Genomic DNA, 14,250 nt, shown 5'->3' with positions numbered 1-14,250 from the left:
AGCGCCCCCGGAAGCCTCAAGCCCAGGCCCCAGAGATAGCAAAGAAGACGTGAAGAAGTTTGCTTTTGAAGCTTGTAATGAAGTCCCTCCGGCTCCTAAAGAGTCCTCAGCCAGTGAGGGCGCTGATCAGAAAATGAGGTTTGTTTTTTCTCAGTTTTAGACCAGACGCTATCTCCTTTTCATTGGTCATTTAATGACATACATAAGCTGTTGTTTCTGCAATTGGCCAGCCAGACTGATGCAATTGTAGTTTACTTCTAAACCATGTTTTATTTCTCGTTGTGTATTTCTAATGGGTGAATCTATTTCTTTTCTTTTTCTCAACCTACTATGGTTGTGTTCTTAAATTGTTAACGGCTATCTTCAGCTAAATCCAATTGACTTTTAAGAATCTGACATGGTATTTTGGGGGTCACATTTCCTAGAGAAGCTTGCAAAGGTGTCTTAAAATTTTATTTCAGACTAATTTTCTGGTAGGTATTCAGTTTTTAGCACATACCATACTTTTAATTTAGTTCTCTTTCATTTTGTTCCCGTCTGAGTAACATTCGCTTTTGTCTCTAGCTCTTTTAAGGAAGAAAAAGATATAAAGCCAATCATTAAAGATGAAAAAGGTATGATTTAATTTATGTGGCAGGGAGCCGCCTACGGATCCCTTATTTGGGGAGGGAGGGGCTTACAGGTACCCACACTGGGGATCCGGTGGTTGGTTTCATGGAGGATTACTGGAAGTAACCATCTAACAGTATCTTGAGAGACTAGATTGAAATGTTGGTGAGCTTCTGTGGTTTATGTCTCTGTTGTGGTTTTCATTTATGGGATAGTGAAAATCCCAGTGCACCGCGTCCTATTACAGTCCCATTCTGCCCGTTAGAATAACAGAACAAGATTGCAGAAACTGCCATCCCGGTTGAGAATTGGTCATCAAAATTCATTTCTGTTTGTAAGTGACGAGGACCTGATGATTCCTTGAGTAAGGGAACGGTTTCTGCAACCTGTATTTTTTGTCTTCCATCCTGAAATGCTTAGACCAGGAGAGTTGAAGTGGGAGGTAGCTGGGGTCTAAGAGCGGGCTGCGTCCTGAGGCAGGTCGTGCTCCCATCTGGCCTGGAGACCAAGCCTGACCCTCTCCCTCCTGCAGCAGGTCGCACCAGCAGCAGCTCTGGCCGGAACCTGTGGGTCAGTGGACTGTCCTCCACAACTCGAGCGACGGATCTGAAGAACCTTTTCAACAAGTATGGGAAGGTGTGTGCCCCCCCCCCCCCCCACCAACTTCTCGCCACCCAGCCTCTGTTTGGCGTTAAATAATGAACTCAAGACTATGGAGAGTTCTTTCTTCTATTGTTAGTTTTGTTGGTGGTCTTTTCTGTGTGTGTGTGTGTGTGTGTATGTTTTTCCCTTTAAAAAAACAAAACCACGAGGGAGAAAAGGCTCACCTGGTTTTGGGTAGTGTGCCTTGTTTCTTCGCTGAGAATGGGTAATAGGCAGCAGATAGTTCATCGTGTCACAGAAAATGTATATAAATAGCTACGTCTGAACGTTCTTATTCTAATTTCTCTTAAACTGCTCATTTTTTGGCTCATACAAAACTTAAAGCTGGCATGCTGAATTTTTTTTCCCAAACAATAAGTGAAGAGTTGGCTTTTAATATTCCTGCATTTTTAAATACATAGCTCGAGAACAGGAACATATTGGTAAAAATAAATCAACAAAGACTTGGTCGACAGGGGCAGAAAGAAAACATTACCATTCAGAAGCTTTGCAGGGACTCGACATTTAAAACCCAATTTTCGTTGTCCTGGAATTAGATGGTGAAACAGTCTCACCTTCAGCCAGGAGGACCACCCTGGTCCTGTGGGTGCCTGTGGGGGCATGGCGCCCCTTGTCAGGGAGGAGCTGCAGGGAGTCCAGGCGGAGCTTTGCTGGATGTCCTGGCTGCCGTGGGCATTTCTCTGCCCAGGTCTGTGTCCCCGAGTAGGAGTTGGCGAATGTGTTCGTGACTTAAGTGGACAGGACCCAGAAGAAGCATTCATGAGGTGAATATTTCTTCACGGCGAATGTCTTTCGGAAGGGCTTAAAACTGGGAAGCTGCAACCCGTCCTCAGTTAGTTTGTTGACTTCCTTCTTGATTGAGGCACCAGTTGTGAAGCGTAGCCGCTGTGAGGGCGCTGGCCTAGATCTTACAGGCTGCTGGAGAGAGCATTTAAGTAAATACAGCATGTGACGAGGGATTCATTCAGGGACGTTACAGCCTGCCATCAGTGTGTGGGAGGGAGACCGAGTTTAGATGGGGATCTGGGGTTCAGCGCACCTTGCTGAGTAAGTGCTCTTTAAGCCGAAGCCTGAGTAATGATAGAGTTGGCCCTGCCCACAGAGCTCGGCATTGAACTAAAGCCGTGGGACTTAGGCCCAGTGGTGGGACGAGTCTGTAATTTGGATGAACTGATCAGGGATGCCTGAGTGGCTCAGTTGGTTGGGCGTCTCCCTTTGGCTTGGGTCATAATCCCAGGGTCCTGGGATCAAGTCCCATATCGGGCTCCTTGCTCAGTGAGGAGCCTGCTTCTCCCTCTGCCTGCCGCTCTCCCCACTTGTGCTCTCTCTCTCTCTTTCTTACAAATAAATAAACTCTTAAAAAAAAAAAAAAAAGATGAACCCATCAAAGGCTGCTGTGAAGGTGGAGGGCAAGGCCAGGGGCCCAGGGACAGGTGAGGTGGTCTTGGATTTTGCTCTCAGGGCCGTGGGAGGTGATGTCTTTGCAAGGATAATTAGGTTGATGGGAAGGTCATGTGATCCTGTCTGGCTCAGCCCCCTGACCTTAAAGAGAAGGAAGAAGGGGAAGCTTCCTCTCTGAAAGAAGTGACTCTCTCAGGAGAGTCTGTTCCCTTTGGCCCTGTATGGGGTGCTGTGGACAGAGGGGGGCTTTCCTCTGCAGGGAGAGCAGGCTCCTCCATATCTGCAAGTGGAAACATAGACACCAGGGTCTGCTGGGAACGTGAAGATGATGGACTGCCCACCCCCACCCCACCCCCCGTTGTCTCACAGCTGGGGACCCTGAGGTCCAGAGAGAGGAGAGGCCTTGCTCACGTTGACGTACTGAATCACAGCTGGTCAGAGCCAGACCCTCTAGGGCTCTTGTGTCCTGATCAGGGGCTCTGCACTTGCACTGGTGCTGGCTCTACGTTCAGTTCTCTAGAATGTCCTACGGGAACATTTACGTTTAACGCGAGCATCATATAGTGGGGTTTAAATCTGCCATCTGGCTCCCTGTCTGCTCTCTGTTCTGTTTCTTGGATCCCTTGCTTCTCTGTATTTCCTGCCTTTTGAATTGAGTTGTTTTTTTTTTTAAGATTTTATTTATTTGACAGCAACAGCCAGAGAGGAAACACAAGCAGGGGGAGCGGGAGAGGGAGAAGCAGGCTTCCCGAGGAGCAGGGAGTCTGACTCGGGGCTCGATCCCAGGACCCTGGGACCATGACCCGAGCTGAAGGCAGACGCTCAACGACTGAGCCACCCAGGCGCCCCAGTGCAGACTTTTTTTTAAGATTTTATTTATTTGATAGATAGCAAGAGCAGGAACACAAGCAGGGGGGAGAGGGAGAAGCAGGCTTCCCGCTGCGCAGGGAGCCCCATGTGGGCCTCCATCCCAGGACTCTGGGATCATGACCTGAGCTGAAGGCAGAAGCCTAACTACTGAGCCACCCAGGCGCCCCTGTGTTGAGTATTTTTTATGATCTGTCACTTATTAGCTGGAACTAGTATATGTCACTAGTGTTGCTGTATTCTGGTTTCTTGAGGGGTAAAGTCCGCTTGCTTATTTGAGTTTTTTGTGTTTCTTGATGTGGGCATCTATCCCTGTGAACTTTGTTCTTAACTGCTGTTACTGCGCCCCATAGGTTTTGCTGTGTTACAGTTCCTTTTCATCTGTCTCAAGGTATTTGTCTTTTGGTTTCTTCTTTGAGCCGTTGGTTGAACTATAACGTTTTCTTTGCTATCTGCGTATAGGAATTCTATTACAAGGCTTAATGCGGTCTGTCCTTCAGTGATGAAAATTCCAGTTCCCGGGGAGCGTTTGAACCTGATAACGTGCACCGCCATCCTTCCCTCCCAGCCTTTGTGGTGGTGGTGTCACGGCTTTAATAAACAGCATAGTACATTCTTGGTTCGTTGATATGTTGGTTGGTTGTTTGGATTTTGGTGTGTTTGTGTTTTTTTGTTTTTTGTTTTTGTTTTTGCTTTAAACATTTATCTTTTAAAGAGATACATTAAGAAAAAGCATGGGCTCTTTGTAAACTCCATGTTTATGTTTTGGGGTGCTCTTTACTCCCTCTTGTTGATATCTAAGTTCCCATTGGGTATTGTTTTCCTCCCTCTTTAAACTTTTCTTATAGTACAGTGTTGCCAAGGATGAATTTCTGCTGCTTTTGTAGATCTGAAAATTATTCTTTCGCCTTCACTTTGAAAGCTGTTTTTGCTGCATGCAGAATTCTGGGGTTGGTTATTTATTTATTTATTTTTGGTCCAGACAGCAGTGGTGCTCCCTCCTTCTGGCTCATGTTGGCTAACCAGTTGGCTGTGGGTATCACCTTTGCTCCTTAGGGCACAGGTGTCTTTCTTGTCTGGCTTACCTGGAAGGTTCTCTTTATCACTGGTTTGGAGCAGTTCATGCCACAGATGTGCTATGGTTTCATCCACTGAGGTTTTCTGTGCTTCTTGCTTTTGACGACGCCACAGGTGGTCCTACAGCCCACTGATGTTCTGGTTCTGTTTTGGTTTGTTTCCATCTTTTTTCCTCTGTTTCATTTCGAGTAGCTTCTGTTGCTATGTCTTCAAGTTCCCTCATCTTTTTTTTTTTTTTTTTGCAGTGTCTGCTGTCCGTCCCATCTCATGTATTTTTCATCTCCAGAATTTGGGGTTGGGTGTTTTTAAATATCTTCTCTGTGTTTACCTAACATGCTCCGTGGTTTCTCCTAACTTGTTGAACATTTAGGATATAGCTAAAATAACTTTTAATATCATCATCCATTAATTCTGTTACTGGAGTGCATTCTGGATCTCTTTATTGGTTGGTTGGTTTTCTTCATTAGAGTCATTTTCTCATTCCTTGGTTTACCTAGTCATTTTTGATCGGACACCAGGCGTTCTAGTTATTCGTGTGTCCCTGTCAGTGTTCTTGAGCTTTTGCTGGGACATAGTTCAGTTACTTGTTCCTCCCCAGGTTGCTGTTAGGCTTCTTTAGGTGAGCAGAGCAGCCTTAGTTCGGGGCTAGCTTTGTGCACTCCCAGGGCAGCACCCTTCTGAGGTCTCAGCCTGATGCCCTGTGAATTGCAAGCTTTTCCATTCCGGCTGTCGGGTTCACTCTGGAAAAAGTGAATTATTTGAGACTCTGAGCCTGGGGATTATTTGCTCTTAACAGGTGGTTTTCTCCCCTGCCTCTCACATGTGTGCTGCTTAGGGGGCCCTTTGCAGCGCTCTGGGGCTGTCTTTATGCAGCACTTCCTCTCCGGTACTATAATTTCTTCAGACATTGAGCTGTGCTCAGCTCTCGGATACCACCTCCCACCCTTACCTCAGGTCCTCTTCCCTGCCCTTGGCCGGGAACCTCTAGGAAGTAAGCCAGGGCAACCATACGTGTGTGTGTCCCTTGCAGGGGTCACCGTCCTGTGTGGCCTGGTGTACAGTGTCTGAAAACCCCGTTGCCTACATTTCCTCTAATTTGCGAGGTTTTTTTAGGCAGCAGGGGGGTAATGCTTGGTGTGTCAACCTGTCTGGAAGTCGAGATCCAATTGGAGAAAATGATCCAAGTGGGCAGTACTTTTGATTAATGAGTTGTGGTTTGTGGAGTTTTAAATGTCTTTAGCTGGGACGCCTGGGTGGCTCAGTTGGTTAAGTGTCTGCCTTTGGCTCAGGTCATGATCTCAGGGTACTGGGATCAAGTCCCGCATCGGGCTCCCTGCTCCTCGGGGAGCCTGCTTCTCCCTCTGCCTCTGCCTCTCTCTCTGTCTTTCACGAATAAATAAATAAAATCTTTAGGGGGGGAAAAAAAAGTCTTTAGCTTTCCCTGTTCGTCTTTTGTCACTCTGAGGGCTGATCTTGTATCGGAAGCAATTGTATTTTGATAGGTTGAGGTAGAACCACTTCAATAACTAATTATGGCAAACCAACAATTTGTGGAGAAGTAAAAACTAGTGGAAAGAATTCTGATGATCAGGTAACTGGTAGTCATTTTTGACAAATCGTGTGGTGATTTATATGGGAAGGTAAGCGTGTCCTTTCTCACGAAGGTTGTTGGGGCCAAAGTGGTGACCAACGCCCGCAGTCCCGGAGCTCGGTGCTATGGATTTGTTACCATGTCGACATCTGATGAAGCTACAAAGTGCATCAGCCATCTCCACAGAACTGAGCTGCATGGAAGAATGATCTCCGTAGAGAAGGTGAGGTGACTCTTGCCTATTATAACCTATCGAGTTCACGAGCGAGGAGACCAGGACCATGGGCCATTTCTAATCTGTGTTGTATTTTAGGCCAAAAACGAACCTGCTGGGAAAAAGCTGTCTGACAGGAAAGAATGTGAAGTGAAGAAAGAAAAATTATCTAGTGTTGACAGACATCATCCTGTGGAGATCAAAATTGAAAAGTAAACTGATTATTTAAAACCTTTCTCTTAAGCTTTCTCTCAGGGTGCGGGGGTGGGCTGGTCGGGAAGAGGGTAGGTGGCAGCCACAGGGTCACTCAGGCAAACTCGTGTCCTCCTTGCCGCAGGCAGCCTCACTGGCTTCTCACTTACATATCATATTTGTGCATCTTGCTACCACTTACGTGTTCAGGTTTCAGTAAGGGTCCCTGCGATGTAACCCGTAACTCTCAAAAGTGTATTCACAGGAGCCTTAGTAAGTATTTACGTCCAAACGACTTAGTGGGCTGTTGAAAGAAAATAACACATCTGAAAGGAAAGAATAATAATTTTACTTCACTCAGAGTTCTGGGTCCTTGCACAGCCACTCATACCATGGAATTGTTTCCTGACCCAGACTGGTGTTCATGCAGTCCTTGTTTTTTATCACAGGAACACAACCCAATCTAATGTTGAAAAGAATGACCTCAAGCTAGTAGTTTGTGCAGTGTCAGGCAGTTGTGAACTATTGCTGTGTTTCCCTCAAAAATGTAAGATATCCCGGGATACCTGTGAGTTTCCTGTGGCACCTGTGGGGTACCTTGGCACAGAACTTTGGGATCTCTGGGTCTGAGATACCATCTATAAAGGATGGAAATTGGGACAGGTTTTTCAGAGCAGGATTGCTTGCTAATTTTCTCAGGGTCGTCGGTGTATCCTCTGGAGAAGGTAGATTTTGGTGATGTTCCTGATGGTGGTACAATTCTCAGGGCTGAGTACATTAAGTTTATATTGTCAGTACCATTTACTTGCCCTTCTAGGGCCACTTTCACTCTAAATATTGAACCCTTTGCTGAGAATCTGTCAGTCTCAGTGATTCCATTTTGCCATTGTTTCTTATATTAAGAAAACGTACAGTCGAGCGAATGTGAGGACTTCCTTAATACTCCTAAGTTTACAACTCCCATTCTGAAAGGTATAATTGCCAGTCTTCATTCCAAATTGGAATCTGTTGGCCCATGAGCAATGGATGTCAGATTAGCCTTCGTGTATTTACAAGCGAGACCTGTAATTTTATCAGCAGCTTCTCCAAAGAGATGTGTTCTATCAGCAGTGCTAAAAAAAAAAAAAAAAAACCAGAAACAAAAACAAAAAAACCCTGTATTTGTAGAATATTGGTAGCTCTTCAGAGTTGTTCAGAGTTCTTGGTGTTTTGGAATGCATCTTTATTGATTTTCTGACCACACGGTGAGACGTGTTTGCGGGAGAAAGGAAGGGGGTAATAACTAGCTCACCTGCATCAGGTGGTTCGATTGATCCCTGGAAGGGTCCTAGGTCACAGAGGGAACAGGCTTCAGAAAGAGACGTGCCCGGCTAAAGAGCACCCAGTCCAGCGAGGAAGTGGCAAGGCCAGGATTCGGTCTGGGCTGGCCGCCCCCAGCACTGGGGCACATAACCAGGTGATGAACTTGGTATGTTTAAAACCAAACTGCCTTCAGGTGGTCTGACTGGGAGATTGAGCATTTCAAAATATGTTTTAACCATATTTTTTTCTTCCAGTAAACCTTTTTTTGTTAACCTTTTCTTTGACTTTAAGAATTTCTAGATTCAGGGCGCCTGGGTGGCTCAGTCATTAAGCGTCTGCCTTCGGCTCAGGTCATGATGCCAGGGTCCTGGGATCGAGTCCCACATCGGGCTCCCTGCTCGGCAGGAAGCCTGCTTCTCCCTCTCCCACTCCCCCTGCTGTGTTCCTGCTCTCGCTGTCTCTCTTTCTGTCTAATAAATAAATAAAATCTTTAAAAAAAAAAAAATTTTCTAGGTTCAGGGACGCCTGGGTAGCTCAGTCAGCTCGGGTCGTGATCCTGGGGTCTTGGGATCAAGTCCTGCATCGAGCTCCTTGCACAGCGGGGAGCTTGTTTCTCCCTCTGCCTGTTGCTCCCCCTGCTCTTGTGCACGCTTTCTGACAAATAAAATCTTAAAAAAAAAAGAATTTCTAGGTTCAGTAGTCAACCTAAGTGAAAAATTAGAAACACTTTTCCAAAGAAGTGGCTCGTCTTCCCCGAGTTGGGTGAGTGGTGATTTATATATAGTTCACATTTGGAAAGTCCACACAAATGTCAAGCATAATCCCACTACCCAAGGGTGACCCTCTTTTGTGTATATTTCTCCAGCCTTTGTTCATACTCTCATGTTTGTATTTTAGAAATTAGTTTTTAACTTGGTGTTACAGGAGGTTGCTTTGTGTCTAGGCGGTGCCATGTGAGTACAGAACAACCAGGGGGTCTCCTTGGAGAGAGAAGGCACCACCCCAGAAGAGTGGGAGACGCACATCAGATGTAATTCATTGTGGCTTTACTTGCAGCCATGTAGTCACTGCAAGCCATCACTGTTCCTCTTAGAAGGGACACGGACGGCTGTAGCCGTTGAGGGGGAACCAGATCCGCGTGTATTACCCACGACAAAGCTGAGGGGAGAAGTGCTATAGTGCAGCATGCTGAGTGCCGTCCCAGCCTCGCGGGGCCTCACAAAGCATAGGCACGGGCGGTGGAGCCCAGTCATTGACAGTAAAGGCCACTCAGTAAAGGTGGTCGTCCCAGGGAAATTGTTTGAATAAGTTGACGCACCTACAGTGTTAGGGGTTTTGTGTTTTTTTCTTTTTTCTTAAGCAAAACCAATACGCTAAAAAAAACCAGTTCTTGATCCTGGTACACACCATCAATTATTATGGTATGTGTTTACAATTTAAAATATTGGGGGCGCCTGGGTGGCTCGGTTGAGTGTCCAACTTTTGCTTTTGGCTCAGGCCATGATCTCAGGGTCGTGAAATCCAGCCCCTTCAGGCTCAGCAGAGTCTGCTTGGGATTCTTTCCCTCTGCCCCTCCCCCTGTTCATTTTCTCTCTCAAATATTTTATTTTATTTATTTTTTTTTTTAAAGATTTTATTTATTTGACAGAGACACAGCGAGAGAGGGAACACAAGCAGGGGGAGTGGGAGAGGGAGAAGCAGGCTCCCCGCTGAGCAGGGAGCCCGATGCGGGGCTCCATCCCAGGACCCTGGGATCATGACCCGAGCCGAAGGCAGCCGCTTAACCGACTGAGCCACCCAGGCGCCCCTCTCAAATATTTATTTTAAAAAAAATTTTTTTTACTTTTATTTTTTTTAAGATTTTATTTATTTATTTGACAGAGAGAGACACAGAGAGAGAGGGAACACAAGCAGGGGGAGTGGGAGAGGGAGAAGCAGGCTTCCCGCCGAGCAGGGAGCCCGATGCGGGGCTCGATCCCAGGATCCTGGGATCATAACCCGAGCCGAAGGCAGATGCTTAACAACTGAACTACCCAGGTGCCCCAATTTTTTTTTTTTAATAAAGTTTTTCTTGGGGCACCTGGCTGGCTCCGTCAGCGCATTCCGACTCTTGATCTCACTTAGAGTTGTGGGTTCAGGCCCCACATTGGGTATAGAGATGACTTAAAAATAAAAAAAAATTTTTAAGGTTTTTTTAAAGCGAATATTATTTTAAATTTTTTTTTTTTTTTTTTAAGATTTTACTCATTTGAGAGGGAGAGGGCATGAACACAAATCGGCAGGGAGGGGAAGAGGGAAAGGGAGAAGCAGACTCCAAGCTAAGCACAGAGCGAGATGCAGGGCCCGATCCCAGGACCCTGAGATCACGACCTGAGCGAAGGCAAATGCTTAACCTACTGAGCCACCCAGGTGCCCCAAAGTGAATATTATTTTAAAGATGACAGCTCCGGGGTGCCTGAGTGGCTCATTTGGTTAAGCATCTGACTCTTTGTTTTTGGCTAAGGTCATGATCTCCAGGTTTTTGAGATTGAGCTCCAGGTCATGCTCCACGCTGGGCATGGAATGTGCTTAGGATTCTCCCTCTCTTTCTTCCTCTGCCCCCGACAGACAGACACACACACACACACACACACCCCTCTCCAAACATACGCACACACACGCGCGCACACACACACCCACACCCCTCCAAAAAAAAAAGCTTTGTACTGTGGAATTTGAGAGAGGAAGAATGAGCTGAGAGGTTTCTTTGGACAGCCTGAGCTCTGCCTGGGTTGTAGGGAAGAAAGGGCAGGGAGCACTGGTTAGGGAACCCCGAGGGGCCTGGCTTTCCCGTCCTGGACCCTGGCACATGGTGGGCATTTAATAAGTGTGGGATTTAATTACCCGGGACAAACAGCATTAGGGAATATGGGAGACAAGTGTGAGTGGCAATGATGATTTAGTTCACCGCGTAGAATAAAGCTGCCTTCAGCTGAAGTGTTACTAACAGTTTCCACATGAGCTGGAACGTAGCCATCTTAACTCCCCCAGAGTATGCAGAAGTGACCAGGTGCAGTGTTCAGGGTGGATGGCCCACTGCTTCATGTAGCAGGCACCTCACATCCTCATGCTGTACCTCTGTTCTATTTTATACTGAATTTATTTGGAAAAAAACTTAAAAATTCCACCTGGAGTGAAACACTTAAAATCAGTTTTTTGCAAGCATTCTTCTTTAGTTGGGAGCGTCTCTCGTGTGCCCGTGTGCTGTCTTGCAAACCACTGCATCGAGCAGTTCAGAAAACTGTCCACGAGCCTGCAGTTCCGTGCTGCGTATTTCTAGGTGTAGCAGAGAACTCCGGGGGGAATAAGGGCTGTGTCTCGAGCGGGTATTAGATCATCACGGCAGCTTCCCAGTAACTATTCCCGTCCACTTGCTGCCCGGCTGGCTGGTTGTGTATGGAAGTCAGTAAGTGTGAGCTGCTGCCAGAGTCCCAGGAACTCAAGTGTGATGACCGTGTTTTTAAATAGAACTGCGATTAAGAAGGAGGAGAAGATGGAGAAAAAGGAGGAAAAAAAGCCTGAAGACATTAAGAAGGAAGAAAAAGACGAGGATGAGCCGAAACCAGGACCTACAAATCGGTCCCGAGTCACCAAATCAGGTGAGCAGCACCTGCCCAGGGCTCCCCAGGAGAGTAGAGCCTGGTGGGAGGGGCTGGGGAGGTGTCATGGAGTGAGCCAGTGAGGGCGGTGTGCGCTGGGCTGACTGTGGGCTCTGTTGATCGGCAGCTGATAAAGCAGCAGGGCCTCAGGGGATGACTGGCTTGAAGGAGTCTCTGGTGACATCACACACCTGGAGGTGTTCCGCTCCGTGATTTATGGTCACTGGCGGCTCAGGGACCGGGCTGCTTGCTCTTCCTGCGTACCTTTGGCAGATGTGCGAGGGAGAGGTGTCCCGGTTCTTGTCACAGATTTGATGCTGTTCTGCAGCTTGTTCCGCACCTTCAGATTGCCATGAGGCACCACAGAATGTTTTGTGGAGAAAACAAAACCCAGTTCTCCCCGCCCCTCCCCCCCAGTAAAACAAACAAAACTCAGCCATCTGGAGCCTTGGAATTTGGTACAGCGCATTACAAATTAGATCTTAAGTGTTTGGGGTAATTTACTGGCAGTCTCATGAGGAACGTGTTTTTAAAATGTTTCTCAAGTATTGCAAATCTCCCCAAATCAGTAATAGTCATGGTGGTTAAGAGTCTGGTTATTGTGTCATCGAGGGGAAGAACCCATTTGGAAGCCTTTATTGCTGTATATGAATGAAGGGAAGCCCAGCCATCTGATTCAGAACACAAGGGCCTGAATTCTGCAGAGCTTTCCAGAATGTGGAGGAGGACTAAAAAATGGAAATTGGTTATCCTGGAGCCACTAGGTTTGAGCATGCGGGTAAAGGAAGCTGGTGGGTTGGATGTGTTTGTGTTGCAGAATGCACCTTGACTTAGATTTACATTGTAAGATTCGGGGAAATCACAGCCACTTCATCCCAGGTGAGCAAAGACCTGTGAAGGTACACCAGCTGCTTCGTGTCCGTAGTGTGCGCTGCAGGTCAGAACGAGGAGAGAAAGGAGGTGCGGAGGCTCCAGGGGTTCGCACGAGTCCCTAGAGGGAGCAGCGAGAACCCCCAGTCAGCCCGTGCGCTACCTGCTGTCGGGAAGTGGGGGCATCAGCGGGTTTTCAAAGATCGCTGTTTTTTTCCTGAAGGAAGCAGAGGAATGGAACGGACGGTCGTGATGGATAAATCGAAAGGAGAGCCTGTCATTAGCGTGAAAACCACAAGCAGGTCAAAAGAGAGAGTAAGTATTGCTTCCTCCCCAAGTCCGGCGGATTTGTGGGTGGTTTAAAGACCACTTTGATTTGCATTATGAAAACAACGTTGTCTCACCTTTAAAAGTTGAAGAGTTCTTTGAAGTGCTCAAAAGGCATGTTATTAACTGTTTTGATTGTACGTACACACACAGAGTTAGGTTCTACAGCTTATTTCAAAACAATACTTGACGTTTTTACTTTCCCTGATGTGGTGACCCTTCGCGGGTTCTTCGTCGGATTATACCATCTTTTTGAAAGGAAACCGGTTCACAGAAAGTCCACCATTGGGTAGGATGGGCAGGACCCAGGCTGTTCAAGTCAGAAGGCAGGCTCTGCTCCTTGGTTGACCTAGTGCTAGTTGATTCACTTCTTCTCTTGATTTGTTCGTCTTCTGTGACATTAACAGGAAAGAAAAGAGTCCACTGCAAAACCGACTTTGATGTTGTCAGAGAATGGACCTCCATTTCTTAAGCGGTACACAGCTGGACAAACTAGTGGCTTCTCATTTTGTTTTTTTCCACCCTGGAAAACAAAACCTTCTGCTTACCAGCTGAAGGTTCTAGCTGAAACATTCCCGAGGAGAGCTGTCCTCTTGGAGCGAACGCAGAGCTGTCGGTATTCATCCAAGAACATTTTGTTGTGAAGGACTGACTTTTGAAATGAAAACTTGTGTTCTCGAATACAGTCATTCATAATGTTTTACGGGCTACGTAAAAACCATAAAAAGAACTATAAAAATAGAGAAATCTAAAGAAAGCCCCCCAAAAACCCCATAAACTTACCTCCGGAATAACTCTGGAGTTAGAAAAAATAAATAGTAATAAAGTGTGCTTGATTAGAACCTTGAGGTCATGTAGGAGGATGACAGCATAAGAATAGAAGCCTCTTCGCTTTCACGTGGACTCCTCACACTTCCTTTCCAAGGGCATCGTACACAGGACACAGCGTGTACGCTCTTATTTCCAAATAATTACGGAGTCACAGGAAGTTGCCAAAATAGTATGGTCTATGTACCCGTCACCCCGCTTCCCCCAGTAGTTTCTGCTCACATAACTATAGCCCAGTTTCCAAGCCAGGACCGTGACATTGGTCTGTGGGATGTGCGTGCATGGAGTGCTAGGACTTTCAGTTACGGTGGAGTCCACGTGAGCACCACCGCGGTCAGGATCCAGGGCCAGACCGCAGAGATCTCCCGCTCGTGACCCACCCCACCGGCCCAGCCCCAGCCCTGGGAAGCTGGTCCTCTGCTTCCCATCTCTAGAATGTTGTCCCAGTGAGAATGTAGCACGTGACCTCAGCATGATGCCCTTGAGAGCCGTGCAGGTTGCGTGTGTGTGTATGTGCCCTCTCTTTAAAGCTGTGTTTAGCTTCCCCTCTCTTCCTCGGTGCTGCCTACGGAGGTGGCAGCCATCTGTTACTGGGCATCATGGCTGCCCTCAGACCTCTGGTGGAGCCCAGGATCGTTAAAAAGAGGACCAAGAAGTCCATCTCGCACCAG

The 14,250-nt window shown here is 46.9% G+C and overlaps 2 protein-coding genes across 2 annotated transcripts in view; one reads left to right on the top strand and one right to left on the bottom strand.

Annotated features, from left to right (window-relative positions):
• Positions 1–14,250, bottom strand: part of RPL36 (ribosomal protein L36) — a 168,492-nt gene that overhangs the window by 60,536 nt on the left and 93,706 nt on the right. The window lies entirely within an intron of this gene.
• Positions 1–14,250, top strand: part of SAFB2 (scaffold attachment factor B2) — a 33,261-nt gene that overhangs the window by 9,831 nt on the left and 9,180 nt on the right. Inside the window, exons 8-14 of the mRNA XM_081805250.1 lie at positions 3–138; positions 565–614; positions 1,145–1,245; positions 6,282–6,431; positions 6,522–6,634; positions 11,424–11,554; positions 12,648–12,739. Coding sequence (XP_081661376.1) covers positions 3–138; positions 565–614; positions 1,145–1,245; positions 6,282–6,431; positions 6,522–6,634; positions 11,424–11,554; positions 12,648–12,739 — 773 coding nt within the window. The remainder of the gene's footprint in view (positions 1–2; positions 139–564; positions 615–1,144; positions 1,246–6,281; positions 6,432–6,521; positions 6,635–11,423; positions 11,555–12,647; positions 12,740–14,250) is intronic.

The sequence above is a fragment of the Leptonychotes weddellii genome, chromosome 1 (genome assembly GCF_054177405.1).
Source record: "Leptonychotes weddellii isolate Sample4059 chromosome 1, ASM5417740v2, whole genome shotgun sequence".
Taxonomy (NCBI): Eukaryota; Metazoa; Chordata; class Mammalia; order Carnivora; family Phocidae; genus Leptonychotes; species Leptonychotes weddellii.
The sequence above is the reverse complement of the archived record's forward strand: the minus strand, read 5'-3'. Positions and strand labels throughout refer to the sequence as shown.